We start from the raw sequence: 26,959 nt of genomic DNA, 5'->3' as shown, positions 1-26,959 counted from the left end.
ACCTCACGGAATTCTTTTAGCGTCGCCCTGAATATACTAGCCAACATGGTTTCTGCTGGTTTCACTAGCTTACGTTTCAGCAAGTTTTGCTGCGAACAAGCGTTGGTGTGGTGGTGATAACCCGCACCATAAACTTGGTGTCAGCTACAATGTTGCTGAACCAAATGCATTTTCGTTTCCAGGCCGTCACCACCAAGTTCAGAGGGTGAGGTTGGAACCTCAACGACCATAGCCGGGAAAACCTCTCTTCAAAGAGCTTCCCTCCGAGCACGCAATTATCCATAATAATAACTGCAATTATGGCCTCGGGGACGATCTCTCGAAGAACTTCCTCAAGCTATCCAGCAATGGCCTCACCTCAGAAAACAGACACTGTAATAGAAAATGTTACGTACCTGTGATTCCCAATTCACGAACTTGAATGGTGTGGTCGTAAGTCTCGATGCGCACAGATATGAGCATGACGTTGTTTTTGTGTCCAGGGAGAGAATTCGCTGCGTGATTTTCCATCACCCTTGCCACCTTGCTCTTGCCATAAGCACGATCCAGCAGGATAGTGCGTAGAGCGTCTTCGGATGGTAACTCGAACCCTGGGCCAGCTCGTGCGATAGTGTCACCTGCCTCCTTCCAAGCTGGATGGGGTAGCGTATGCAAAGCCATAGGTGTTTGACACACGGCCCTACGATTTCCAAGAACAAATATGAAAAAGAAATGAAAAGGCAAAACTCTTAATTTACTGCAGTTTCGGTTGTGACCATGTCTTCAGTGTATCGTCGTGGATGCAGGCTCGCCACTAGTTGTTCGCTAGGTCGCGAGTAGCAGTAGCAGCATCAATTCAAAGGGGTCGAGGAGAACAAATAAAAACAATCAAATCCAACACACAAAAAAAACCATAGATAGTTCTAACCTGAAGGCATGCTCGCAGCAAATGGCCATGTTTGGCTTTGATCTTGATACCTCCTTTCAGGAGCCTCGCTGTCGTTGAACCTCCATTCTTCCTTCTTTTGCTTTTTCCTGCTGTTCTCCTGCTGTTGGCGCTGGGGTCAAGGCGGCCGCGCCGGCGGAGCAGCAGCACTTGCGGAGGGAGCCGCTGGCGCTTGTGGCAATGCCGATGCTGCTGGAGCTGGCCGCGTTGCTGGGTGGCGCGGAAGAGGACTGACGAGCATGTCATATAATTAATTTTTATAAATAAGCTTTCAAAATCTATACCACATTATTGTGTTTCTGCCCTAGGCCAATAATTTTCCTCCTACACTTATTTTTAGCCTCACTCTCTTGTCTTTAAGAATGAGTCTTCAATTGTTCCTTTGCTAGAAGAAGAGGAGACAAACACAATAGGAATTCTAAGTTGATGTTATTCACTTTTCTTGGCAATTGTGTCATTTATAACATTGCTCCCTTGCCAGAACTACTTGTTTTTCTAGGTAAATGACAATCACCTTTCTCGGTAATTGTATCATCTACCAAATCTGGTATAATAGGAATAATTTCATAATCTAACTTAAGACAGCCTTCTTTGCCTTCTACTTTGCCTATCCTTTTGCTAGTCCTTTTCTTATCAATCTGGCTGTGGCATCAACTGGAACACCATTGGCCAAGTGTTTGAGCTTAGGCTGAGAATGATTGATTGCTTTTTACTTCTATTGTAAGTGGGGCTCACAGCAAGTTAAATGATATGGTTTTAATTCATTGATAGTGTAGCTGAAATCATGCTATCTCACAGTTTTTATTAAAAAGATTAACCTTAAAACTTGACTACAATTTGACAAAAGCTTAAGACCAAAAAATCACAGTATTATATTATGCTTAGATATTCTTGGAGAGTCTATTACAATTGCAGCTTGTGATTATTTTGATTAAAATCTCAATATATAAAAATTACTTCAATGCCCACCAAACTGTATTAAGTGCATTTAACTTGTAAGATACTAAATTACAGTCATTTTGTAATATTATATATGTAAAAATAAAACAACGTTTTATTGAACAATATTTTTCTATGGACCATAAAAATTTTTGAAAATTACCACCATATAAAACTAAGTTACCATCATTTTGATTTATTAAAATACAGTTACCCTTATCATAAAAACTAGATGTTTCAAATATTATATTTAATTAGATTGTAAAAATAGCAAATTCTTTTTATTTTGTGATATTAAAAAATTACCTTTATATAATATTTGATAAATTGGAAAACTACTGTCAAGTGTAGTTAATGAAATATGACAATCTTTAAGTGAAGAAATGATAGTATTGAATTTACTTCTAGATAAATATGTACTTTTATTTTTCCAAATTATTACAGCATACTGTATTTCATATAAACGTGCAGTTATTTGTGCTGCATCTGCGCCTTGTATAATCATTAATTGGTGATGATTTTCAGTTAGCTCATTTATTTGGCGGCTTATAGTTGATCCTTTAATAGTTATATTTAAAAATTCTTCATCACAAAATCCCCCTAATCTTCTTATTGCCACACAAACTATACCTTGAGAAACTGTAATTAATTTAAAATCAACATATTTTGGTGAATATTTTTCAGTAAGAATTAATTTTCTAGTAAGTTCATAAATTCCTTTATTAATAATATCATTGATATCTTGTTCATTTAACTTACCTGTATTTCCCCATGTATATGAAACTTGATAACATGGTTGAATCAAGAAAAAGAAAATCATAGCTAACATATTTTAGTATTTTAAATTACTTTAATAAAGTATCATGAAAATTCTCATATAAATTTTAAAGATATTTCAATACTATAAAAAATAAATAAATAAATACTTTTGATAAAACTATTTCTGAATACTTTTATCTTCTAATGTGATATAATATTATTAGCTAGCTTCTTTTAGCAACAATATAGTGAACCTTCTTTAATGTTCCTTTAATGTTCCTATATCATATTTTTGATATATTTTTAAACATAAATTTACCTTCATACAACTGGCAATATTAAAAAATTTACTTATAAAATGTTTTTTTAATGTTTTTAGCTGACAAGTTTGCTAGAATTTGTTTTTTAATATTTAAATAAAATTATTTAAAATTGGCTGATATTATAATATGCTTTACCTATAATACATTTTTAATAAAACTAAAAGTTAATATATTATTAAATTTTATTTGATAGAATTCATATATATATATATATATATATATATATATATATATATATATATATATATTCACTATTCTTAAAATATAAAATAATTGTGAGTGCATGGAACATAGAAATGTGTATATTTGATTAGCCTAAAAATAGTAGCTTACATACAAGAGTGAGTAATCCAGATTGCAACAAATATAACAACTATCAAAATTCTATTATAATAATAATAGCATATAGCATCATAGACAAACATCCCTCTCAAATAGATAGAAAGCAATTAAAGTTTTTTTTCCTTTTGTTAATTGAAGGATGGAAGGTTGTTATGGTTTTTTCTCAGGATCTAGAGGAATATTAAGAGTCATTGAAGGATTTATAGGTAGTGTAATTTGTCCTTGATCTCTTTGTACATAACACTTTATAGCTACTCAATATATATATTTATGGAAGATTGATTTGTTGAATGTCATGTCAAAACTCATAAACTTGTAGTACCATAACATTTAATATAGTCCTTTTCACTCAGCCTCTTAGACAATTTACATATTATAGTATTGGAAAATGAAGTAATACTAAATCATACACTTTGTATTCCATTAGTGGATGATGATGAGAGTTATAATATTGTTGTTATTCACTTTTATGTAACTTAATTATTTAGTAAATTTTACTTGAATTAATGAAAGAATGTTTATCAAATATTAATCCTAGTACCTAATATCAGTAGCTTATGGCAAATGTGAATGTAAACTCAACTTCAATTAAGATTATGACAAAAGAAAAGCTTATTTAATAAAGCACTAATAGAATTTTACATCCTCACGATATATAAATATAGAAGTGTTGGAGTCAAAGTTATTAAGTGATTTCTATGTTGATATTTTTCTTTTAGCACCATTGAGAGTTAGAGATAATTTCTACTTCATCATCACTCTCTTCATCTTGGCTTTTAGATTTAGCCCTTCTTTGTTGTGCTCTAGTCATAATACAAATATTAAGTGGCTCTTCTGTATCTAACCATTTTACCTCAACGTATTTAACTATAGGTTGTATATCTTTAAGAGGCTTATCATTCTTGCTTGATGACTCAACTTGATTGTATGGCTTAAGATAGTGAATAGAAGTTTTAGCTTGATCATACTCTTTTGGCCTTTTATATTCTCTAAGCCTATTGTAACCTTTAGGCTCATTGTATTCTTTAAACTGATTATAGTCTTTATTCCTATTTTCTTCATAACTAGGTGGATAATTTTGAAAATTACCCCTAAGTGAATAATCCCAATAGTCATTTTGCCTTTCAATGCATGGGTATTCATATTTGCCACTTTGATTATAACTATAATCATAGTTTTGCCTATGTGTTATTTTATCAACTCGGGTTGCTTGTTTGCCTTTTAGTTGTTTAAATCAAGTTTTACATTCCTTAGTTGAATGCCCTTCTTTTTCACAAACTTAGCACTTGATCAGTTGAAATTTACATTCTTCTTTGCTATAGTCTTCATTTTTGCATTTGGTACACTAAATCCTTTGTTTGAGATTAGTTTGTAATTTGAGGATTTTTAGATAATTGGTTTATTTACCTATAGGAATCATCTTTTTGTTTAATTTTACTATATCTACCATGTCATATTGTTTGATGAGATTTTGGTAGGCAATCATGGCTTAAAATCTGTATGAGCTCTCTTTATCGCATGTTTGTAATAAATTTTCTTGAGGCCATGTATGTATAAGTGTAAGCACATTTTGTCTGACATTAAGTCTTTACAATATTTATTACACTTGTTGAATCAAGTTGTATATTCTTCGATTATCTCAAATTTTCTTTGATAAAGCTTTTACAACTCATTATAGTTTTTTTTATGGGATTGTTTCTATGGAGAAAGCTTTAAGAAAAAACTTTATTTACTCATCAAATGTGCTAAACTTTTTTATATAATTGTCATAGTACCAATCTTTAGCTTTGTTTTTAGTATATAAGGGAAAAGATTTTTTTCTTACCTAATTGAGCTTAATTACTTCTATGTATTGCTCAATATGTACTTGTGAGTCCTCTCCTTTAATTCTAGAAAAGGATGAATATGTGATGACAGTGTTTTTTTTCTTACAATTGCCATCATATTCATTGCAATTTGATAAAAAATTCTCTATTTTGCAACTAGTATAAACAAAATAGATGTTGGGTTTGTAAAGGAATCAAGATCACTATTAAAGGGTAAGGGTTGTAAATTTTGCTCTTCTTCCTTTTATGAAGAATCACTTCAATTGTTTTGTATTCCACTACTCTGAGTTAAAGCAAAGGCATTTTTTATGTACCAATACTATCAAGGAGAAGTATTCTAGATGACTATCAAAGTTATATTGGGATTTATGATTTTCTTTTCATTGAGGTGTACTTAATATACTTTCAACTCACTCTCTTTCAAACTTTTCTCTAACTTGATTGAGTAATGGTTTAGTCTACTTTGAAGGGAGGTTAAAATTGCAAATATCACGAACAAGTGCTTTGTAATCTCATTCTAGATCTTGTGAATATTTATTTTCAGATTGTCTTCCGCTCATCAGATTATGAAGGAAATGTTGTATATTTATTAGTTTATTTGGTATAAATAATGACACTTTTATGTATAAAGACTATATCCTCTAAAGCTTTATAGATAAGATCAATTGTTAGTCTATACTTATATATTTCAACTAATTTGAAAGGGGCATGAAAACCTTTTTAAAATTGTCCTGTGGAATCAATACAAGGATTAAATTGTTTAGCGTATGATACCCTATTCTAGATTAATTTGCTTGTGGAATGATGTTAAATAATTTTTCAAACATGTAATAGCTAATTTGTGGAAAATTTTTCTTTAGATCTAAACAAAAATTTCTTTTCAAGATAAATTTCTTTCTAGCCTCTTCACTAACGGGCGGTAATAGTCAATACAAGTCTTTGTTCAAGCTTATATGACAAATTTTTGAGCTTTAATTAATTTTTTAAAATGTACTAACTGTAAAGTGGTTTAAACGATTAGAGCAGTTTATAATAAGTATTTCTGAATTTTTGACTTATAAGTCTTATTAGAATCTTATAGGTTCTTGCAATATGCATAAGAGACTTAAACTCGAGACAAGTTTACTCTTAAATTGTGTCTAAGTAGTTGTTCAAGCTAAAAGATTTTGGATCTAAGCCTTGAGATAGTACAATATTTTAATTGTGATTTTACCTCTATTAAAGCTTTATAATATTTAGGTGAATAATTCCCCAATTTGCTATTCACTAAAGCTGAATTTAGCTCTCTTTAATCTGGAGTTGAAGACAAAAGTTATAAATGCTCAATTTTCTTGCTTGTGTATGTTTAAAAAAATTGTGACACGTTGCTGAAAAATATATCTTGTAAAAACCCAAGTAAGAACTTGCTTAGAAGGAAAAGATTGTAAAGTAGTTAATTATGTTTTATACATCAAACAAACTCCATTCCTTCTTCTTTTAGATTTTTCTCAAGAAATTACTAGTGAAATAATTTAAACTTGAGTTTCTTGGCAATGTATGCAAAATTCCAATTTTAAACTTATCTCATACTTTATGGATTATATAACAATTGTAAAACTATCTTTCTTACGTTGTTTAGACGCTAAGCCATTGCAATTGCAAAAAGAGCTCCTTCGTTTAATTTTATTTGGGCTAAAGGCCTCTATAATCATTAAAACATTTATCTATTTGTGATTCTTAATACTAGGCAAATTTGGAATTCACAAGCAATTTTTTCCCAGCTGGTTTTCATGCTAATAAGTGATGGCTTATCCCACCGTGGTCACCAAAAATGAATAAAACTTCTTCTACCTATACTTGTATTTTTGCCCCTACTTGCAAAATAGTGACAAACAAACAAAGACAAGAAGGTAGAAAAGAGTAGAAGAAGAATGAGAAAATAACTCAACCTCAAACCCTAAAGGCTTAAGTAAGGATAAACATATGTCACTCTTTCAATTCTACTTTGCACAAACAAGTATAAGCAGGAGAAAAGATGATTAATTAATATAAATGCATACAACAATAAGTGGGGGTTGTTTTCCAACATGTCTAAGTGCTACTTATATACTACATAATTTTATAACTATTCATAACTATTTCACACTTGTTTATAGCGAGTATTGCATAGATCAAATTTTTCTTCTTTAGATGCTTAAGCTTAGGTGTAACTCTATTTTGCATAAACTTTCTTTTTTTGCTCAGCTTGGGATGATACATAAGATAAAACATTTACCTCTTCATTAGACTAGCACACAAAATGGAGTTAAATGGAGTTTGGCACTATTTTAACATACTAGTGGCCTAATGTGATAATATGGGTACTCTACTAGCTAGCATGGTGCGGAATTTAGGCTTAGACCCAAGTTAGATGCAAAATAAAGATAGGCATGCAAGTGAGAGTTGAACTATGCCTTAGATTGGTCGGCCATATCTGACCTACCCACTATCCCTACTATACATTTAGGGGTGAGCTCTCTAACTAGGAAGATGCTAAATCACTCAAGCGTGTTAATGGCAATTGACATTGCCAAATCACAAGTCAATATAACGAGATTTGGGGTCTCATATAAGCTGCCCTAGACGAGATTCTAGAGAGGATTGTGGGGCCCCAATAACAACACTACCAGCCATCACTACCACTATATAAACTTTTAAGTTTAAACTTCCTAGAAGGTCACCTAGCTCAATATTATTCAAAGCCAAAGATGTTTACCCTCAAGTATCCCAAGACCTTTAACCAATTGGAAAAAAGGGTGCACGTTTTTTCATAGGCCATTTCCTTCTATATTTAAACCTTTATAGATCATCTTTTGAATCATTCCCTTTGGTTGTTTACATGCCACAAGGAAGAGAGGGTATAGTGTAAAAGAGGATTATATATCTCATGCATATGTTTTGGCATTGGGTAAGGTCATGATCTCCATGCACTCAAGAGCCTCGCCTTGAATAGTACTGAGTTGAATGACTTCTCAAGAAGTCCAAACTCATAAGTTTATACGGTAGTGGCAGTGGCTAGTAGTAGTGTTGCTAAGGCACCACAATCCTCTCCAAAATCTCATCTAGGGTAGCTTGTAGGAGACTTTAAACCTCACAGACAAGTTCCAAACAAAGTGGGGGTGATATTAGGAATTGAGTCTAGAGACACTTTCTAATTTAAGGTGGAAATGGCTTTGGTTAGCTTTCATTTGAAATACCATTTATCCATCCTAGACCTTTTGTTATATGTATTATTGTTTTGACGCATCAAGCAAACTACATTGATCCTTTCAAGCCTATACTAGACCAAGGAAAACAAGGTATATCTCCTTTTTAAATTGATCTTAGTGCTTTAATTTCATGGTCTTGCTTTAGCTAGAAAAGGCTAGGAAAGAGAATAGAACTCTTCTAAACTCCATACTCTCTAGCACAAGAGGAGTTTGAGTGAGCTTGAGCATTGTCGATGATCTTAAATATCGGGAATATGAGCAAATGTTTGTTTGTGCTTTTGAAGCTCTTGGTCCACAACATCCTATTCATGTTGTGGTTAAGAGAAAGTTGGTTACAAGACCATCTACATTTACTTGGAGCTCTCTAGTGTTGCTGCAATATATGTTCACTATAGGAGTATAATGCATTTCTTACTTAAAAGGTAATAAAATTGCTCATATTTCAATTGATTAACTAATTTACTCCATGAGAAGTGAAACTTTGTAAGTGTATCAAACCCTATTTCTCTCCCCTTAAGCCAACTAAAAAAGGGGCAATTGCTTGATGAGAAAGCCCTTAGTGGCTATTTTATCCCCATTTATCCTTTAAGGTTCTAAGGATCCATGGTGACAGTATATTTAAATCTTATCCCATGATTACATGCACTACACTCACTCCCCCTTTAGAGATGTCAATGTCCTTATTGACTATTGACTAATAACCCCTACTAAGCCAAGAGGAACCAGCACTAAATTTACCAATCCTTTTATTGTGTAGACATTGCACTTCTATGCGCTACAATAAGCATCCACAATTTAGCTTTGTTCATTAATATGAAGCCATACTATTTGTTGCAACATAAAAAACTACTTCAATTGCAATCTCGCTAACATTAACAATTTCCTCACTACTCACTAAGATCACTTTAAAGAACACTTTTAAACAGTGTTAAACACTTTAAAAAAGGGATGAGGCTTAACTTACTTCTCTTCCCACTAATTTCTTTTAGATTTTTGCTGTCTTTTAACACAAATTCTTCTCCCATGACTCCTAAAGGATATCTATGCATCTCTATATCACACCCTAGGTGCCACGTCAATCAAACACAATTATGATTGTTTGTAAGATAGTTGTACCACTCAGCATCTTAAGTGGTGGCAAGGATAACACAATAACTTTGTGCTATCCAAATAAATTTTTCCACCTTTATATTAAGTTTTTTCTTTATAAGAAGCATAATGGAGAGAAGAAATTAATAGAAGGGCACAAACCTTTAGATGATATAAAGATACATTTAAAAAAGTAGTGGCTTAGTATATGGTGCTTGGTGAAAAAATCAACAAAGAAACATGATGATACCTATATTAGAAAGAAGTAAGAAATTAAATGAATTTCTTCACAACATAAATAGGGTAGTAAGAGAGGACCATTTCTTATAGAGGAGAGCAGAATAAAAGTAGGTGTGAAGAAGGATGAGACTAGAATGTCTTTTGAAAGGAACCACCTTTTATGATTATTTGAGGGTTTTTTAGTAGCTTTTAAAGAGGTCCTTGATATTACCCTAAAACTTCCTAGCAATTTAGCTCCTGGTGTGATTACTATTGGTGATGTTGTTAAAGTTCCTCTTGAAAGTCCACTAAAAGTTAGATTAAATCCTCTTGCTACTACCTCTTGGCCCATTATTCCTCATTAATGTTTGCCCAAGTGCATACTCAAATCTCCTCCAAGAATCGTCTTTTTTCCCAGAGTCAAACTTCCCCCTACCATAGAGCAAACTACTCCTTCCCGAGAATCTTAGAGATTCTTTTACCATTTCTAAAAAAAGTTAACAAATTTCTCTATTTAGCCACTTTTTATATGACAAATGTTAATATATATATATTACTACCCTTTGATACCAAGGAAGAAGGAACAGTTGAACTCACCCTTATTGGCCTTTAACACTAATGGATATTCCGCCCTATGGCTTGTTATGTGGCGAGTTTTTCCAAAAATGTGAAAACATGAACAAAAGTAACAGAGATTTAAAGATTGTAAACAACCAAGAGGAATGACTCAAGAGATGATCTGTATAAGTTTAAATATGAGAAAAAGGGTTTATAAATAAAAGTGCATCCCTTTTTTCAATCGATTAAAGATTTTGGGATACTTGGGGTTAAATATCCTTAAGTTTGAATAATATTGGGTTCGGTGACCTCCTAAAAAATCCAAATTTAGGAGTTTACATTTCACTCAACCCAATAAGTCCAAATTCAGGAGCTTACATTTAGTATTAGAAAGGTCTTAAGTCCAGATCTATTAGTTGGTTAAAAGAACCACACTATGTGTTAAGATTGATATCTGGCAAATTTAGTTTACTTTGGGTAAAGGTAGGGTGTTAAAAGAGCAAGGCAGGTGTTCTTTTAGTTTATGAGAGCGTGAACTTATAAGGAAGTATAGTGGATTATAAACAATTAAAGAGAAAGTTTCTAAGGATAATCCATATGGGTTCAAATATAGAGAAAAAAGGCCCATGAATAAAAGTGCAACATTTTTTTTAATTAGTTAAAGGTTTTAGGATACTTAGGGTTAAGCATCCTTGTGTTTGAATAATATTAAGTTAAATGACCTTCTGGGAAGTCTAAATTCAGGAGTTCATGAAAACCCAATGAACCTGTCTCTATTAAAATTGAGGCCAGGAGGTGCTGTACCATATAGATTCTACTACACTACACCTAAGTGAGAATCTAGAGAGTTGCAAGAAAGACAAACAAAAATTACAAAATTGCTTAGGGACACTTTGTTGCTAATAGCCAACTATGAGCTATAAAGAAAGCTCTCTAAAACACTCTAAAGCTTATAAAAAACCAAATGCAATCTTATTAACACTTATAATCTCTTCATTGTTTATTAAAATAACTTTAAAGAACACTTTTAAATGTTGTTAAACACTTCAAAAAAAGAGTGAGGCCCAGCCTAATCTTTTCCTATTATTGCCCTTTTTTTTATAATTAGCTCTCCTGCTAATTTCCTCTAGTGTAGATTCTCCTCTCATGGCTCTTGAGGAATATTTGTGCATCTCCACATCACATCTTACGTCAATCAAACATAACTTCAATTGTTTTCAAGGTCTGAACAGTACAATTACATTGTCTAGGTTTTCTTTAGTTCAGCAAACACAATAGCAATCTCTGGTGCAATTTATACTCAGTTCCAAGGCTACATAGGCATAACAACAAGTATCAAGCTCACTAGATTGCATGGTAGCCACTCCCAACTCCTTAACTATCCAACCAGAGGGACAACAGGATTTGGGATTTCCATCGTGTGCAAGGGCACAATTTGGTGCCAAGGCTTTGACTCCAAGAAAGTGTTTAGGGTGGATCCAACACCAGGAAATAGTAGCATCTAGCAAGTGGGATCTCAAGCATTAGAAATGGTGGCAATTGGGTTTGGCCACTACCTTTGTGAACGAAGGTGAGGTATTGAAGCTCCAAGAGGGTGAATGGGTGAGTGTTGGCACTGGACCTGTGGTTCACAACGTCCTGGCCAACAGCCACCACCTTGAGCGCCATGGGATACTTTGTGTCTACCAAGATTTGGAGCTTGGGAGCTCGTTAACACATGGTATTTCATTGCCTTGTGTGGTGGCTAGGACTACATTGAGCCCTTTGGGGTGATTGGAGACAAACAGTGGGCTCTAACTATGCTATTTCATGCAAGGTGTATGATATTACTAGGTGAGACTGGATCACTATACATGTAGGTAAGGAGGAACTTGAGTTCCCACTGGTTGTGGCAACAAATGATGGATGCGTGTATCTGAAGAAAAATCAAGACTATGATATAGTGGAGATTCACAAAGCCTGGGTTGAATGGGACGGAAAGCTTCTTGTGGAGTGTGTGAAGGAGTGTCAAGTGTTTCTCAACAAGTTTCATAAATAGTATATTGTTTCATTCAAGAATAAAAAATAGGGATTGAAAATCTGGATGTATGCTATACAGACTTTGCCAATGAAAATACTATAGACCAATCTTTGAAAATGGCTGTTTCTGTTTTAACAGTTTAGTACCATTAAACATAATTTCTAGACCTGTAAGATTAACAATAGCAAGTAAATCTTCATGCAAGTCACTCTCCTGGATCCTGATGGAGGTGAGGGTCAAGTGCTTGTCAGCTTCAAGGTTTATGACTTTGATTTGCAAGCAACAAGAGCTCAGTAGCCAAAACTTGTCATGAACAACCATCTATCCATTTGCCATCATCAGCAGAAGACACACAAAAAAATTCCTGAAGCCTATGCTCTGGCTGTTGTTGGCTCTTGCAAACTGGAGTTATTGGGAAGGGTAGAAACCTTGCAATTTAATTCCGTGGCTAAAGTAGTAAAAGATTTTCACAATTTCAAGAATTATTTCCATGTTATATTCATATTAATAATTTTTTGTACTATGCAGTTGCTTTAATAAAAACGAAAAAAAAAGTGTTAGTAAGGTTGATAATGATTATTTGAGCTTGGTAAGTTCCTCTTTTAACCTGGAAATGGTGATCTTTCTTATTTCTTATTTATTTGATCTTTTATGTTATACATTAACCCTTTCTATTTCTTTACTATATTATATTAATGAAATAAATAAAACTATCAAAATTTGGTTAATTAAGTGCATAGTATAAGTGGTACGTTTAACATTTTCAATTTTATGCCTTTTCTTTCAGACATGATTGCTTTTTCCATGATACATTTTACTAAACGTATGTATTAGTATGTTATTTTTTTGGTGAAGTGAGAAAGTAATAATTATTTTTTATGATACCATTTGTTTTGTGAAGTCTGGTACATTCTTCTTATCAGCAAAACTGGAAGCTTCCTGAAGAGTGTGTATGTTGTTTGCTATGGCGCTCAATCATCCACTCTATTGCACTTCAGCTCCATCACTATGTTACTCCAAGAAGACAATCGTCCACTCTACATGCGCTATCGCTGCGTCACCATTTTCCTCCAAGAAGACAGAAGTACACGGCATCACCATTTTACTCCACGAAGACAGAAGTACACACGACGAATATGGTACCCGCCAAAAGAAGTCTACGACAAAGGTTCATGGCTGGAGGTTCGCCAAACGACTTGGAGACAACGTCACAAACCTTCGTTCTTGGGCTTCAGCAATTTAAAGGAGGGGCTGTAGAGACCTGGAAAGCAAACGAACCATGGAAGAGTTTAGAGAATGGTTTGCTAGAATAGTACCACTACTACTCGTAATCTCGCTCACAACGGCGAATTACTTGCCTCGACATCATGGAAGTGTGCTCCTCGAAAATGGCCTGGGAAGAACACCACCAATGGGGTAAGTAAGTTTCGATTAGGAATAAGAATTGCTCCATGGTGTACCTCAGGTGGAATGATTTCAACCATTTCCATAACAAGATCAATGAAACGATCGTTCGCGAGACGGGTATCTCCGCGTTAGAACGATCTCTTTTTTGTTTACCCCTTTACTTTGTGTAGCCGACGCTATCGTCTCAACTGGCCTGGCAGCGCTGGGTTACAACTACATCAACATTGGTAACGATATTAGAGATCAATCAGAGTGTCCTGGATTCTCTCATGAAAAAAAAACCTTGCAGATGATGAATGGGCCGAACAAAGTCGAGACAAAGAGGTCTGACCAGATCACTCGCAGGCAAACAAGCTAAAACTCTCCAAGAACTGCAGGGAAATCTTCAACCACGCAAGGACAGGTTTCCATCCGGGATAAAAAATCTTGCAGACTACGTGCACTCCAAGAACCTCAAGTTTGGAATTTACTCGGATGCGGGGTACATATGAGCTAAAGTCTCTCTCTTTTTCACTTATTTTTTGTTATCTTGTAGGCGATTCACCTGTGCAAAAACTCAACCTGGATCACTAAACTTTGAGAACCAAGATGCAAAGACTTTCGCAGCATGGGTATGCCAGATGCTCTCTAGAGTGATATGAGACCCAGGAAACCAAGAAAAAAAGAAAAAGAGAAGGAAGTGCTAATGGTTTTATCTATCTATCAGGGTGTAGACTTTCTAAAGTATGATAACTGTCACAACGATGGAGCCTCACCAAAAATCCGGTAACGTACCACAGTGTTGTTGTTTTGTTGCTCCTCAATCCTTGCACATCCAGGTACCCGAAAATGCAAAAAGCCCTCCTCGCAACCGGTCGACCAATTTTCTACGCTCTCTGTGAATGGTACGCAAAAATAAAATTAAAAAAATCTACAACCCATGAGAGTTTTCCAAAGAAATCACGCGATGGAACCTTTCAGGGGCTACGAAGATCCGGCGCTCTGGGCTCCCGGCGTGGGAAATAGCTGGAGAACAACGGGAGACATCAAAGACAATTGGAAATCGTAAGAAAGACCAGCACTAGAAATGCTGACCTCTGATAGATACCTTCAATCCCCAGGATGATCGTGCGCGCGGATCAGAACGACAAATGGGCGAAATACGCAGGGCCCGGCGGCTGGAATGGTAATAGATCGCGAAATTGTCACAAAGAGCAAGAGAAAAAAAAGAGAGGGAACCTGACATTGCGCGCTCGCATTTCTTGTTCTAGATCCCGACATGCTCGAGGTCGGCAATGGTGGCATGAGCTTGGAGGAGTACCGCACACACTTCAGCCTCTGGGCGCTCATGAAGGTCCCTATCGATCGATCGAGAATGCCACCAATTTCTAACTCTCGTTTTGTTCCAGGCCCCATTGATCATTGGCTGCGATGTGCGCAATCTAAAGCAAGAGTATCTCAACATTCTCATGAACAAGGAGGTCATTGCTATCAACCAAGGTCTGAGAACCAAGAAATTCCTTCTCTTCTCTCTTCCATCGCTTACCAATTTTTTTTTTTTTTTTGTTTCCAGATTCTATGGGAGTCCAAGGCAAAAGAGTCAGCAGGAAGGGCGCTCTAGAGGCAAGACTAGTAATGAAACTTCTATCGCGATTGTCTCAAAAGAATCGTCCAGGTATGGGGCGGACCTCTCTCGCAAGGTAAATTCGTGGCGCTGCTACTCAACCAAGGAGATTCCACCGCCAAGATCCGCGCGTACTGGGAACAAATCGGTGCAAAGCCCGGTTCGTCTGTCCAAGTGAGAGATGTTTGGGCGGTAAGTGGAAGATTTTCATCCTAGAGTCTCTGGACATTGATTTTTCTTCTTTCCAGCACAAGGATTTGGGAGTTTTCTCGCAAGGCTACATTGAAGAGGCTGTGGACGCGCACGCCATCAAAATGTACGTGGTGGTGCCAAAATCATAATATTTGAAAGGGATCGAATATACTCTGCATTTCCCGCCAACTTACATCAATTCGGCCAAATTTAAATTGGAAGCATATGCATTTAGGTCAGCTTCTAAATTCCAGGGTTTGCGAGGAAGCCCGACGGCATTCTCACCGCGATGGGCGCCGGGAAGAACAAGCTGGAGGAGCTGCTAGAATCGTCCGGCGGCTGCGCGGTTCTCGATGGCGGATTGGCGACGCAGCTCGAGCACTGTGGCGCGGATCTTAATGATCCACTGTGGAGCGCGCTGTGCTTGATCACAAGGCCACAGCTGATCCAGAAGGTCTGGTCTGTTAGGAATCGTCGTCTTTGCGTGAAATTTTTCTCTCGTTGTGTCCAGGTTCATTGGGATTACCTGGAGGCAGGAGCGGACATACTCGTGTCGTCGTCTTATCAGGTTTGAGATTGGAAAAATAGTGTTTTCTTCGTTTTTTATTCGCAAAAGAGTTCTTTTGCTCGCACAGGCAACAGTCCAGGGATTTGTTTCCAAGGGCCTCTCCGAAAAGGAAGGAGAGGAAATGCTCAAAAAAAGCGTGGCGATCGCTTGTCAAGTGCGTGACAAGTTCTGGGACAAAGTCAAGCAGAACAACAGCTCGGGAGAGATTCGCTACAATCGAGCCTTGGTGGCGGCTTCTATTGGGAGCTATGGAGCTTATCTCGCAGATGGCTCCGAGTACAGGTATCAAACCTGTCGAAGTAATTCTCTCGGTTTGATCAAACATTTTTTTGTTTCGCAGTGGACAGTATGGCCCGGAGATGATGAACGTAGCCAAGCTGAAAGGATTCCATCGCAGGCGCTTACAAATTCTCGCTTCTTCTGGAGCAGATTTGCTAGCAATCGAAACAATTCCATGCCAAGTCGAGGCCCAGGTTTGCCTGTTAGAGTGTTTTTTTTCTTGCCATAGCTCAGAAGTTTTTCCAGGCACTGGTGGAGCTTTTGGAAGAAGAAGATATCCAGATTCCCAGTTGGATATCTTTCAACTCTAAAGACGGTGCCAACGTCGTGAGCGGCGATCCATTAAGCGAATGCGTCGCTCTGGCAGCCAAGAGCGCCAAAGTGGCCGCCGTCGGTATAAACTGCACGCCTCCTCGATTCATACACGGCCTCGTCTCTACTGCTCGGAAGGTATTCCAACTCTTGAACTTCTATAAGCTTTCGATGCGATCAAACCAAACAGGTGACGGACAAACCGATAGTCGTCTATCCAAACAGTGGAGAAACGTTTGATCCCGACGCCAAGCAATGGATCGTAAGTTTTCCAGTTCTTCTCGCAGCTCTTTTGAACTCCTCTTTCGTCTTTCCAGCCGTCTACCGGAGTCTCGGACGTGGACTTTGTGTCATACGTCGGAGAGTGGAAAAAGGCCGGAGCTTCACTCATCGGAGGCTGCTGCCGGACAACTCCAGCGACAATCCGAGCCATCAAGAAGTCGCTGCAGAAGTAACCAGTTTTGAGAGGCTGAAAGAGAAAGGTAAGTGTGTGACGAATTAGTATTACACTGGCAACGTATGGCAACGTAACATCAAAGCCTATGAAGAAGCCCGGACCGTATATCTGTGTTTTGGAGCTGCCTCTATCAAAGCAGCAACGTTTATCACTTGGTGGCGGAGGAAAAAAAAGTGGGAAGAATACCTCGAACTATTTCCCGGGTGTGAGAAGAACCTCGGGCTTCTTCGGCTTGGAAGGCGTCGAATTCGTAGACGCCGAGGCAACCGCAGTGGCAGCAGCCAGCGACGCGGCTCTTGCAGCCTCGTCCAGCCGTAGCAAGCCCCGAGTTGGAAGAATCGCCTCGGGTATGATCTCGTGCGTGGCCCGCGCGTAGAGAGCTCGGGCGGCGGCGCCGGCGGAGTCTCTCGTCTCCGGGGACGAGCTCGGGCCCAACAGGCAGTGTCCCAGGATCTTTAGAATCGGCTGGAAGAGCTCCCACGGCAGCGGTATTCTCAAAGTTCGCTCTTTGTGATCGCCATCCTCGTCCTCGTCGTCGTCGAAGCTCTGGCGTGAGACGAAGATGCTGGTCGACGACGAAGGACCCACTGTGGTGACGTGCCCCGTGAGAGTCACGTCCGGCCCGGGAGCGATGGCCTGGAGCAGCGCGAGCTTGGCCACCTCGTCCACTCTCTCGGCCCAGGAGCAGCCCCGCATCGCCCACTCCCGGATCGCGCAGCAAAGCTCGAGCTTGGATCTGTCCGGCATCGCTGCGATCTTCCGGTGGAAGAGGTCCAGCGCCACCCCGACGATCGCAGCCCTCTTGGTCGTCTTGACGGCCTCTTGTGGCTGCAAGGACGGGGAATAGTACCCGGCCTTGATCTCGGTGGCCGAGCTGGAAGGAACTCTTGGCGTGTGATAGAGACTGGGCTGCGAGAGATTGGGAATCGTCACGAGAATTCCCTTCCCCTGGCGGATCTTGTGCTCGGACGAGTAGAGCGCGAGGAGCACGGCCTCGAATCCTGAGAGTGACTGTCCGGGCTTGCTGGCCGCGCGGGGGAGGTACGCGTTGCAAATCGCCGGCACGAAGCGCACCACCACGCTCTGGAGCTCCGGATCGCCCGAGTGGTATGTCTCGTACATCCACTGGCAGAGCTCATCGTCCCCTTTCCCTGCCCCCGGCGAAGATAGCTTGGAGATCACCACGTCCGCCACGGCCGAGTCGCCAAGAAGATCCCGCGCCGGGGTCTCCGAGGCCCGCAGCGGCTCCAGCGAAGGAAATCCGCCGAGAATGGCCGACAATGCGTCGATCCGAGCTCGAGCTTGAGTGATCTCGCTCCACCATGACTGAGATTCCTGCTGCTGCTGATGCTCTTGCATCTTCTTTACCTGAAATTTCGCGGCTAGCGCCTCGATCCGCTCGATCTCTCCTCCATCGTGCCGCGGGAGACGAAGAGAAATAAAAACCCTAATCTTCTGTTAAGCCCTAAATTCCCGGAAGACAAGAGCCCTAACTTGTTTTGCTCGATCCGATGCGCTACTGCTACGAATTGCAGCAGTCGGAGCTCGTATCGGTGCATAGGATCTCCCGGAGGCAATGCAAGGGATTTGCGAGCGAGGCGGCGCGGCTTCTTCCATGGCTGCTGCTCGTGATCTCTGCGGCATTTCACTTGGTGGTCGGTATTCCAGGGAGAAATTTTGAGAATGCTAGGCTTCTTCTCTTCATTCCAGGAATTGCATAGCCTTGCGCTGCTCCTTGCTACTTCTTCCACAGGATTGATCCTCCGGCGCCGGTTTCTCGTCACGGAAGGTATGAATTGGAATTGCTCGTTTGGATTGAATGTTTCCTCGCGTGAATTCCAGAGGCTGTGGTGCTCATGCCGACGCTGGGAATCCAGCTCCAAACGAAATACACAAGGTTTGCCACAAAGATTTCTCCTCCCCCTTCTCTTTGTTCTTAAGACCGCCACAGTGGGAAGACTCGCTATAGCTTCATACCAACGCAAAAGCTCTTGGCCGCGGTGATCAACGAGGCAGTGACGCCATTTTCGTGCTACTTCTACCTGGCATTGGTACTCCACCAGGAGCCCGCGCTCACGCTCGTCTTCGAGGTAGATTTTTCCACTCGTTTGATCTAGGCAGCGAGTGATCTTGGTTCTTGGTTGCTTTGATCCAAGCATTTCAGGCCTCCACTGGCGATGCTACGGCCCATCTGGAGTGATCTAACGCACGAAATCGAGCAATCTAAATCATGAAATGGTAGTGGGAATAATTAAATAACTTTTAGTGTCGTTAGATGGTCAAAATGGGTCAACGAATCTATGACCGCGTCAACATAGCTTTGGTTGGGAGGTTCTTTCCAGATAGGAGTGAGAGTGTAGGTAGAATGGCGGCATTGTAAGGAGCACAACGATGACTAGCTAGCTAACGAGACTTCTATACATATTCCCTCCATCCCATCCATCTCGATCCATTCCTCCAGTTCTAAGCTCTTTGGATCCATGGCGGAGGAGGACGAATGGTCGCGCAAGGCAGGGCGGGAGACTAGAGGCGGCTGGATCTGGTGGCTGGTGGCGATCGTCGTCGCGGCAATCGCCATTGGCTCCATCGTAGGGATCTTTGTTGCGCAGCATCGCAAGGCGGGCGGGCGCAATGGCGGCGGCAATGCCGCTCCGTCCTATCCGGCGTTGCAGCCGCTCGGATCCGTGGAGCGCTTCTCCAAACCCTTGGAGCTCGCCATGCGATTCTTGGATGCGCAGAAATGTGAGTAGCGCGATCCCTCTTTCCTTCTCGATTCTCTCGATTTTTCACTAGAATCTCCAAGATCGATCGATCTTGCTCCGATATTTCGAAAGATCTAGGCTCTCTTCCCTCTCCATCTAGATCTCCCCTGGATCTTGCTCCAATATGTCCAAGATCTAGGCTCCCAAGATCTAGCCGCTCATCAATGCTCGATATTTCGCAGCCGGGAAGCTCCCCAAGGACAATCCCATTCCATGGCGCGGCGATTCGGCGCTGCTCGACGGCAAGGACGTGGGCCTGGATCTCAGCAAGGGGATGTTCGATGCCGGAGACAACGTCAAGTTTGGATTCCCCATGGCCTTCACCGCCACGATCCTGGCATGGAGCATCCTCGAGTATCGATCCGGCTACAACGCCTCGGGCCAGCTCCAATCCGCGCTGGAATCCCTCCAGTGGCTCACGGACTACTTCGTCGCCGCGCATCCCTCCAAGAACGAGCTCTTCTTCCAGGTGGGCAGCCCCTCGAGCGATCACGTCTGCTGGGAGAAGCCCGAGACCATGGACACGCCGCGGCCGTGCCTGAGCGTCAACACCTCCAAGCCCGGCAGCGATGTGGCGGCTGAGACCTCGGCCGCCATGGCCGCCTCCTCGCTCGTCTTCCGGAGTGACAACTCTTCCTACGCAGACGAGCTGCTGGGCCACGCCAAGGATCTCTTCTCCTTCGCGGATGGCTTCCGGGGATCTTACACCCGGAGCTTCGTCAAGGATCAGCAGTTCTACAACTCCACCGGCTATGGGGACGAGCTTCTCTGGGCGGCGGCGTGGCTGTATCACGCCACTGGAGAGGAAGAGTTTCTGGAGTACGCTACTACGGGGAAAGAAGCTTCTCCCAATGCTGGATGGGGGAAAGCTCCTGCGTGGTTTAGCTGGGACGACAAGGTGGCTGGCTTGCAAGTAAGTGAAGACCAAAGGAATTGTTTTCTTCTTCTAGCACGTCCAAGTTCTTCTAAGTATCGTTTTCTTTTCGCAGGTGTTGTTGGCAAGGAAGCATATCTTCCAGCCGCAAGAAGCAAACACCAAAGTTGGCGCGGCGCTAGATAAGTACAAATCCACTGCTGACGAGCTCGTCTGTGCGCTGCTTCCGGATTCACCAACAACGAGTACCAACCGAACAAGAGGTACGACACTCTACCTCAGCATCGCTATCAGAGAGTTCTTTTTAGTTCTCTTGTTCACCGTTGTCTTGTTGTGGATGAATTCCAGCGGGAATGATCTGGGTGAGCCAGTGGAACTCGATTCAGCACGCTGTTAACTCGGCATTTCTGTCCTGCCTCTACGCCGATTACCTCTCCAGCGCTGGAATCACAACCTTGAGCTGCTCGGGGAAGATCTTCCAGGTGGAACATCTTCGCGAGCTCGCCGGCTTCCAGGTAAATCAATACATTCTATTGAGTTTGCCGACGTGGTTTATCTACAGGCCGACTATATTCTCGGCAAGAATCCAATGGGAATGAGCTACGTTGTTGGATATGGCAAGAAATACCCGCTGAGACTACACCACAGGGCAGCGTCCATACCTTCGACCTTGAGCGAGGTGGAGTGCAAGGAAGGTTTCCAATACTTGCACACCTCAACTCCGAATCCAAACATTGCCGAGGGAGCGCTCGTCGGTGGGCCTTTCCAGAACGATAGCTTCGTGGACGACAGGGACAACTCCATGCAAAACGAGGCCACGAGTTACAACTCTGCGGGTCTCGCAGCGCTCATGGCTTCTCTCTTCGCCGCTGCTCCAAAGCTTCCTTCGCAGCTCCTCATAGCACAGTGATGCAGGTATGCACGATCTCCTTGACGGTTCTGACGCTCGTTCGTTCCTTGCAGCGCGATCGAAAATTTTGGCTCGTTCACAATGATTTATAGGTACGTCTTTCGTTTGTATACCATATGATTCTTATGTATATATCTTATGGTTATTTAACGAGTTTCACGATCATGGCGAGGTGTTTGCCATCTTCGTATCAGACAGCTTGTTTAGCGCCGCCTGCCAGAGCTTCCCGAGGATTGGGATTTCCCCTTGTCAACAACGATCACCACCCTCCGTGACAAGGTCTGTATATCCTTCTCAATCTGGCCCAAATGCTCCTCGTACCTGATCCAACAGATCCATAGTAAATGGTCAAGTAAACTAGGATCATAGCTGGGTGGTGATGATAGGCACCTCTCCTTGCGTTTCTTCTTGGCCGGAGTGTCCAGCGAGAACGGTAACTTCTGGTATTCCTCGTTCACCTGTTGCCACTTCTCTTTGAGCAGTATGATCAGCTCGCGCTTCTCCGCCTCGTCCAGCCTGAAAGCGCCGAGATAGCTCGATCAAACCGACGCTTGAAACATCTGGGACGATGGAACTTACTTGCGGGAGTTTGGATGCAGGCCACCAAGTTGCTCCAGCCGGATAGCAGCTTGCATTTTCTCGCGCAGTTCCGCACTCGCGTTATTGAACTTGACGAGATACTCCGGAACTTTGCCATAGTCCGACTTGTCAACGTAGAACTTCACCGGTTTGGGCAGTTTCTTGGGTGCTAGAAGCATGGACTTGTAAAACTTGCTGCTAGTTGGCGAACTTACTAGAATGAATCATCTCCACAGCGTTGTCATGCACGTAATTCTTCCCACTGTTCAATCCCATTTTCTGCAAAGCGTGAAGAATATGATCTTGGATCGAAAAACAAACAAATCACACAGAAAAGTTGCCTTACGAGTTATGGTGAGACATGGAATCAAACCGGTTTTTCATGTGGAATGGGCGGCCTTTCCTTCGACTTGTAGCAGCAGGCTACTTTGGGTTCTGAAAAAAGAAGAAATTTTATTTTTAAGAAAAGAACAGAAAAAAGGCTCACTTTTCTTATAGTGTTGGCTGGAATGCTTCTTGAGAAACCTCTCCGTGTGAGGCTTGCGAGATCCCAGCGGTCGACCGAAAGTTGCCGCTGGTCTAATCTCATCGCGGTGCGTCAAGAAATTATCCGTATCCTCGTCATACTGAGAGAGGAGGCAAGACAAATCAAGGCCAGGATTGAATGAGAGAAAGGCTTACGTTTGCTTTAGGGATGGGTGGCCTCTGGCGCACTGGCACGATAGGTGGGATGAGCTTGTAAATGCTCTCCTGGTTCTCGATCATCTCCAGCAATCTCACACCCTAACTCACGAAATGTGTCTCTTAAGAAATTAGGGCTCCTGAGGTCAAAAAAAAGAAAAAGATCTGTTGACAGTGGGATTCGAACCCACGCCCTTGCGGACCAGAACCTTAATCTGGCGCCTTAGACCAACTCGGCCATGTCAACCACATTGGAACCTTACCAAGTTCCACCAATTCATGCGAATCTCTACACTTAAAACACTTAAAAACCGACAGCGGACTCGAAGAATTACCAATAATCTTGGCACGAGCATTTTCCATCGCTAAAGTGATGGAATCTACTCGCATCTCTCACGCTGATCCGCCGCCCCAATGCCTTGGATGCCAGCTTGATCGTGGAGTGGCAATCGGAGCACACCCTCAAATTCTTGACGATGGTGAGCGGCGCTCCAGGGCTCGTCCTCGCCACCCCAAGCGCCATGGCCAGCCGCTCGCTGTGGTGCGACAGGATCTTCACCTTGTCCCCCTCGGCCACGTCATGCATCACCTCCGCGATCTCCGGGGAATGTCCCCCGTGGTCCCTCAGCAGCCGACAGATCCTGTCCACCGCCGCCAAAACCTCCTCTCTATGTGGATGCTGCGAGAGATCCCCGGCCACGAATCTGTAAACCCGCCCATCGATCCGGATGGTGCTAGCGCCCGGCTGCTTGGTCAGCCCCTTCTCGGCCATGAGCTTGCGGATCCTGGCACTCTCTTCGAATCTCCCGGCCTTGGAGTGGAGATTGGCGAGGAGAACGTAGGCCGTGTAGTTCCCGGGGCTCTGCTCGATCGCCTGCGTCGCGATTCGAGTGCCCAATTCCAGATCCTGCTGGTTGCGGCACGCCGCGATCAAGCTCGCCCAGACGAGATCGTTGGGCAGGAATGGCATCGAGTTCGCGAGCTCCTCGGCATCGCCCAGCTTGCCAGTTCTTGCCATGATGTCGATCATACAGCAGTAGTGCTCTAGGATCGGGGAGATGCCGTGATCGGCAACCATAGCAAGGAAGAAGCTCCTCGCGATCTTGACGAGCCCGACGTGGCCGCACGCCCCGAGGACGCTGAGGAAGATGATCTCGTCCGGCATTGCGCTGCCGTCGAGGATCATCTCCTGGAAGAGCTCCAGCGCGAGCTCGCCATGGCCGCTGTGGGCGAATCCCGCGACGAGCGTCGTCCAGGTGACGAGGTTGCGATCCGCGGCGTGGAGGGAGCTGTGGAAGAGCTCCAGCGCCTGATCTACGAGGCCGCCGTGGGCGTAGGCCGCGAGCATCGCGTTTCCAGCCACCACGTCTCGCTGCGGCATTCGATGGAAGAGCGCCCCCGCGGATTTCACGTCGGAGTTGCCCGCGGATTGGGAGAAGGCGGCAAGCATCGTCGTCCAGGCCACCGCGTCGCGGCACGGCATGCGATCGAACACCTCCTTGGCGCGATCCAGTTCGCCGTGGAGAGCCAGCGCCTGGAGCATCGTCGTCCACGAGACGGTGTCGCGCGATTCCTCCGGCATGGCCGAGAAGAGCACCTCCGCCTCGTCGATCCGCCCGGCCTGCGCGTACACGCCCAGCATCGCCGTGCGCGATACGATCGTCGGCTCCGGCATTCGATCAAACAGGCGCTTGGACTGGACAGCGTCACCCCTCTCGGCGTTCATCACGATCATCGTGTTCCAGGACACGGCGGTGGCGGCGGGGATCCTCGCGAACAGGGCCTCGGCTTCGTGAAACACCCCGAGCAAAGCGAATCCACGAATCACGGTCGTCCATGTGATGACATCCCGGCCGTCCATCCTCAAGAACAGCTTCATAGCTTCGTTCATATCTCCTCTCTGGGCATACGCCGAGACCATCACGTTCCATATAAATCTATCGCGCTCTGGTACTAGATCAAACAACTCTCTAGCTTCTGCAACTCGGAGCCTTAATCCCAAGGCGCGTATCATCATCGCACACGGATTTGGATGCCACTGCGGCATCTTGAGAACGAGACTGTAACCTTGATCCAGATGCCCGATCTGGGCATGCGCCCCGACGATCGCATTCCAGGAGAAGAGATTTGGGTGATGAATGCCGCGGAAGACCCCGACTGCGCAATCCAGTGCGGTGCTGCTGCTGCTGCATTTTCCGTAGGCGTCGATGAGGTGATTGGCGAGAAAAGTGTCGCGCTGCAGGAGGTGTGCGTCGTGGGCGACAATGCTGGCGTGGATTTGCCTCACTTGGGCAGTGTCTTTCCCACAGGACTTGAGGGCCGATGCGATCCCCTGCCGGAAGCTCTCCCAGCTCATGCCCCCTTCTCCTATGCAAGCCTCATCAGAAAGAAATGTGATTCTTTACTAAGCTCACAGTTTTTCGGGAACCAAGTCCGTGCACCCCTGGTTTGTCTTGCTTGCAACCCAGACTGAAGATACTGATTGCCGTGACGCTATAAACAACTGCTAGGATCACCATGATGCCATGATGTAGGATAGTTTCGTACCTTTGAAGAGCCATCAGAAGGCTAAGTATTTATGTCTCTTTGGTGACACCAGACGATACAGAGAAGATTAGCATGGCCTCTGCACAAGAAATGGTCATCTATCTTGCTAGCTTTTTCTTTTCGTTTCGAAAGAAAAGTTTCAAAACCTGGAATGGATTAGAAGCGGAAACAGGGATGGTAAGAATTTGTTGCTGAATATTCCATCTGTGAATCGGGTAAAAGGTGTGAAGCTGGAATTGATGATATCATTGATGTGGTTCAGCCTTGAAGATAACCTTGATTTGTATTCCAGGAAGATCACCTCTTTTATTTTGTTATTTTTTTCATTTTTTTTTCTAAACTAACTAATAGAAGCACATTGACCACAAGCAGAACAAGATTTTTAGCATAACCACAATAGTTGAGTTTAGATAAACAAATCTTTAAACCAGTCATTTATTTGCCTTTTTTTTGTTAATTTGAGTTTATTGCATGATTTAATTCAATTTTGTAAAGTGTTTGATTTGAAAGATGAATTGAGCATTGTGAATTATTTATATTTTTCAAGTTTATTTTCTATTGAAAATGTAAAATTTCTTTTTACATTTTTTTCTGTTGGACTCAAAAAAATTGTTAAAAGTATTGTAGTTTTGTAAAATTTAAATTTATCAAATTATATTTATGTATATTAGTTTAACAATCAAACATCCATAAGAAAAATCACAGTGATAATTCTTTGGTACTAAACTCTTTAAGAAAAAAGTAAGACTCCAAATATTTAATTTTTATATTTAATATTTTTAACTATATATAATAAAAATTATTAGACTATTTTTGCCCAGGTAACAAATTCCACTGGGTAAATCTGACCAGAATGAGCTCACGTAACATAGTGTTGGGCCATTTCTTAAGCCACACCCAAAAAGTTCAAAATTTAAAATAATTTTTTGTATTGGACAAAAACTTTAATTTTTATTCTTCACTTTATCTTTTTTAAAATATAACCAAATATTTTTGTACAGAAGTATTATATGCTAAATAATCAATTGATTGAAGATTGTATATACTCATATTATCACCACTCCACACTTGTTTTGTAGGAAAATATTACATAATATAAAAAGCGTTTAGAGTAACTTCCAAAAAGAATTAAATATTATTTTATGTATGATAATAGTCCCATAATTGATTTTTATTATTATTTTTCCAGATTATTATTATAGAAGTTATAAAAATTTTAATCCATTTATTGCCATGACTTTCATTATATGTAATGTAATGTATAATAAAATAAAAATTAAATTAATCCATGGATGAAAAAACAAATTTTTTTAGGGTATACACTCTTTAAAAATACTCTTAATCCTTTAAAATATTTATAAGGGTATAAAATTTAGTTTTCTTAAGTATACTTATGATGATAGTAACAAATTCTATTTATATTATAAAAGTATAATTTTTTTGGCATTTTTGTTTCTTCAGGATTTTTTTTTTAGCATAAAATTTTCTTAAATTTGGGTTCAACTTTCAACTTGGATAAAATGGGGTAACTGACTTTGTCAATTTACATATTAACTTTTAT

The 26,959-nt window shown here is 41.6% G+C and overlaps 7 protein-coding genes, 1 long non-coding RNA gene and 1 other non-coding gene across 13 annotated transcripts; 5 read left to right on the top strand and 4 right to left on the bottom strand.

Moving 5' to 3' along the window:
- Window positions 1-13,506: 13,506 nt before the first annotated feature.
- On the top strand, window positions 13,507-15,299 carry LOC9634051 (alpha-galactosidase; the record flags this gene model as incomplete). The annotated part of the gene is made up of 13 exons (XM_024671544.1): window positions 13,507-13,643; window positions 13,693-13,751; window positions 13,805-13,861; window positions 13,924-13,958; window positions 14,012-14,115; window positions 14,170-14,245; window positions 14,341-14,399; window positions 14,453-14,518; window positions 14,595-14,678; window positions 14,735-14,799; window positions 14,885-14,967; window positions 15,023-15,113; window positions 15,187-15,299. Coding segments are annotated over exons 1-13 (1,029 nt in total), but the record flags the coding sequence as incomplete, so codon positions are not given.
- On the top strand, window positions 15,300-15,622 carry LOC112345070. The gene is made up of 2 exons (XR_002991937.1): window positions 15,300-15,429; window positions 15,486-15,622. It is a non-coding gene; the product is annotated as an uncharacterized LOC112345070 (long non-coding RNA).
- Window positions 15,623-15,678: 56 nt separating this feature from the next.
- On the top strand, window positions 15,679-17,237 carry LOC9652519 (homocysteine S-methyltransferase 2). Its single transcript, XM_002966650.2, has 7 exons — window positions 15,679-15,883; window positions 15,941-15,997; window positions 16,065-16,279; window positions 16,338-16,470; window positions 16,523-16,726; window positions 16,779-16,850; window positions 16,906-17,237. Exons 1-7 carry the CDS (start codon window positions 15,719-15,721, stop codon window positions 17,041-17,043), a joined length of 984 nt encoding a protein of 327 aa, XP_002966696.1. The 5' UTR covers window positions 15,679-15,718; the 3' UTR covers window positions 17,044-17,237.
- LOC9634050 lies at window positions 17,064-18,522 on the bottom strand. Its single transcript, XM_002966289.2, has one exon. It carries the CDS (start codon window positions 18,402-18,404, stop codon window positions 17,238-17,240), a length of 1,167 nt encoding a protein of 388 aa, XP_002966335.2. The 5' UTR covers window positions 18,405-18,522; the 3' UTR covers window positions 17,064-17,237.
- An 11-nt stretch (window positions 18,523-18,533) lies between these two features.
- LOC112345068 (phosphatidylinositol N-acetylglucosaminyltransferase subunit H-like) lies at window positions 18,534-19,317 on the top strand. Of its 2 annotated transcripts, none has more exons than XM_024670984.1 (5): window positions 18,534-18,700; window positions 18,756-18,834; window positions 18,888-18,942; window positions 18,997-19,135; window positions 19,210-19,317. In XM_024670984.1, the coding sequence occupies exons 1-5, from the start codon at window positions 18,557-18,559 to the stop codon at window positions 19,243-19,245; spliced, it is 453 nt and encodes a 150-aa protein (XP_024526752.1). In that variant the 5' UTR covers window positions 18,534-18,556; the 3' UTR covers window positions 19,246-19,317. The 2 variants fall into 2 exon arrangements, with proteins under 2 accessions (XP_024526752.1, XP_024526751.1); XM_024670983.1 differs by having other exon boundaries at window positions 19,202-19,317.
- Window positions 19,318-19,384: 67 nt separating this feature from the next.
- Window positions 19,385-21,773, top strand: LOC9652518 (endoglucanase 24). The gene is made up of 6 exons (XM_002966649.2): window positions 19,385-19,787; window positions 19,990-20,720; window positions 20,797-20,944; window positions 21,030-21,196; window positions 21,244-21,596; window positions 21,645-21,773. The coding sequence occupies exons 1-5, from the start codon at window positions 19,526-19,528 to the stop codon at window positions 21,589-21,591; spliced, it is 1,656 nt and encodes a 551-aa protein (XP_002966695.2). The 5' UTR covers window positions 19,385-19,525; the 3' UTR covers window positions 21,592-21,596; window positions 21,645-21,773.
- On the bottom strand, window positions 21,691-22,961 carry LOC112345069 (enkurin-like). Of its 2 annotated transcripts, XM_024670986.1 has the most exons (6): window positions 22,852-22,961; window positions 22,658-22,796; window positions 22,517-22,605; window positions 22,171-22,449; window positions 21,982-22,107; window positions 21,691-21,912 (listed from the first exon to the last, which is right to left on the bottom strand). In XM_024670986.1, the coding sequence occupies exons 4-6, from the start codon at window positions 22,347-22,349 to the stop codon at window positions 21,795-21,797; spliced, it is 423 nt and encodes a 140-aa protein (XP_024526754.1). In that variant the 5' UTR covers window positions 22,350-22,449; window positions 22,517-22,605; window positions 22,658-22,796; window positions 22,852-22,961; the 3' UTR covers window positions 21,691-21,794. The 2 variants fall into 2 exon arrangements, with proteins under 2 accessions (XP_024526754.1, XP_024526753.1); XM_024670985.1 differs by having other exon boundaries at window positions 21,691-22,107; window positions 22,852-22,960.
- A 56-nt stretch (window positions 22,962-23,017) lies between these two features.
- On the bottom strand, window positions 23,018-23,098 carry TRNAL-AAG. The gene has a single exon. It is a non-coding gene; the product is annotated as a tRNA-Leu (tRNA).
- Window positions 23,099-23,141: 43 nt separating this feature from the next.
- LOC9652517 (pentatricopeptide repeat-containing protein At4g02750) lies at window positions 23,142-25,509 on the bottom strand. Of its 3 annotated transcripts, none has more exons than XM_024670981.1 (2): window positions 25,266-25,509; window positions 23,142-25,218 (listed from the first exon to the last, which is right to left on the bottom strand). In XM_024670981.1, exon 2 carries the CDS (start codon window positions 25,205-25,207, stop codon window positions 23,183-23,185), a length of 2,025 nt encoding a protein of 674 aa, XP_024526749.1. In that variant the 5' UTR covers window positions 25,208-25,218; window positions 25,266-25,509; the 3' UTR covers window positions 23,142-23,182. The 3 variants fall into 3 exon arrangements, with proteins under 3 accessions (XP_024526749.1, XP_002966334.1, XP_024526748.1); XM_002966288.2 differs by having other exon boundaries at window positions 23,142-25,212; XM_024670980.1 differs by having other exon boundaries at window positions 23,142-25,344; window positions 25,399-25,509.
- Between the last annotated feature and the right edge of the window lie 1,450 nt (window positions 25,510-26,959).

The sequence above is a fragment of the Selaginella moellendorffii genome, unplaced genomic scaffold (genome assembly GCF_000143415.4).
Source record: "Selaginella moellendorffii unplaced genomic scaffold, v1.0 SELMOscaffold_7, whole genome shotgun sequence".
Classification (NCBI taxonomy): domain Eukaryota; kingdom Viridiplantae; phylum Streptophyta; class Lycopodiopsida; order Selaginellales; family Selaginellaceae; genus Selaginella; species Selaginella moellendorffii.
Note: the sequence above shows the minus strand (reverse complement) of the source record. Positions and strands in the feature narration are given on the sequence as shown.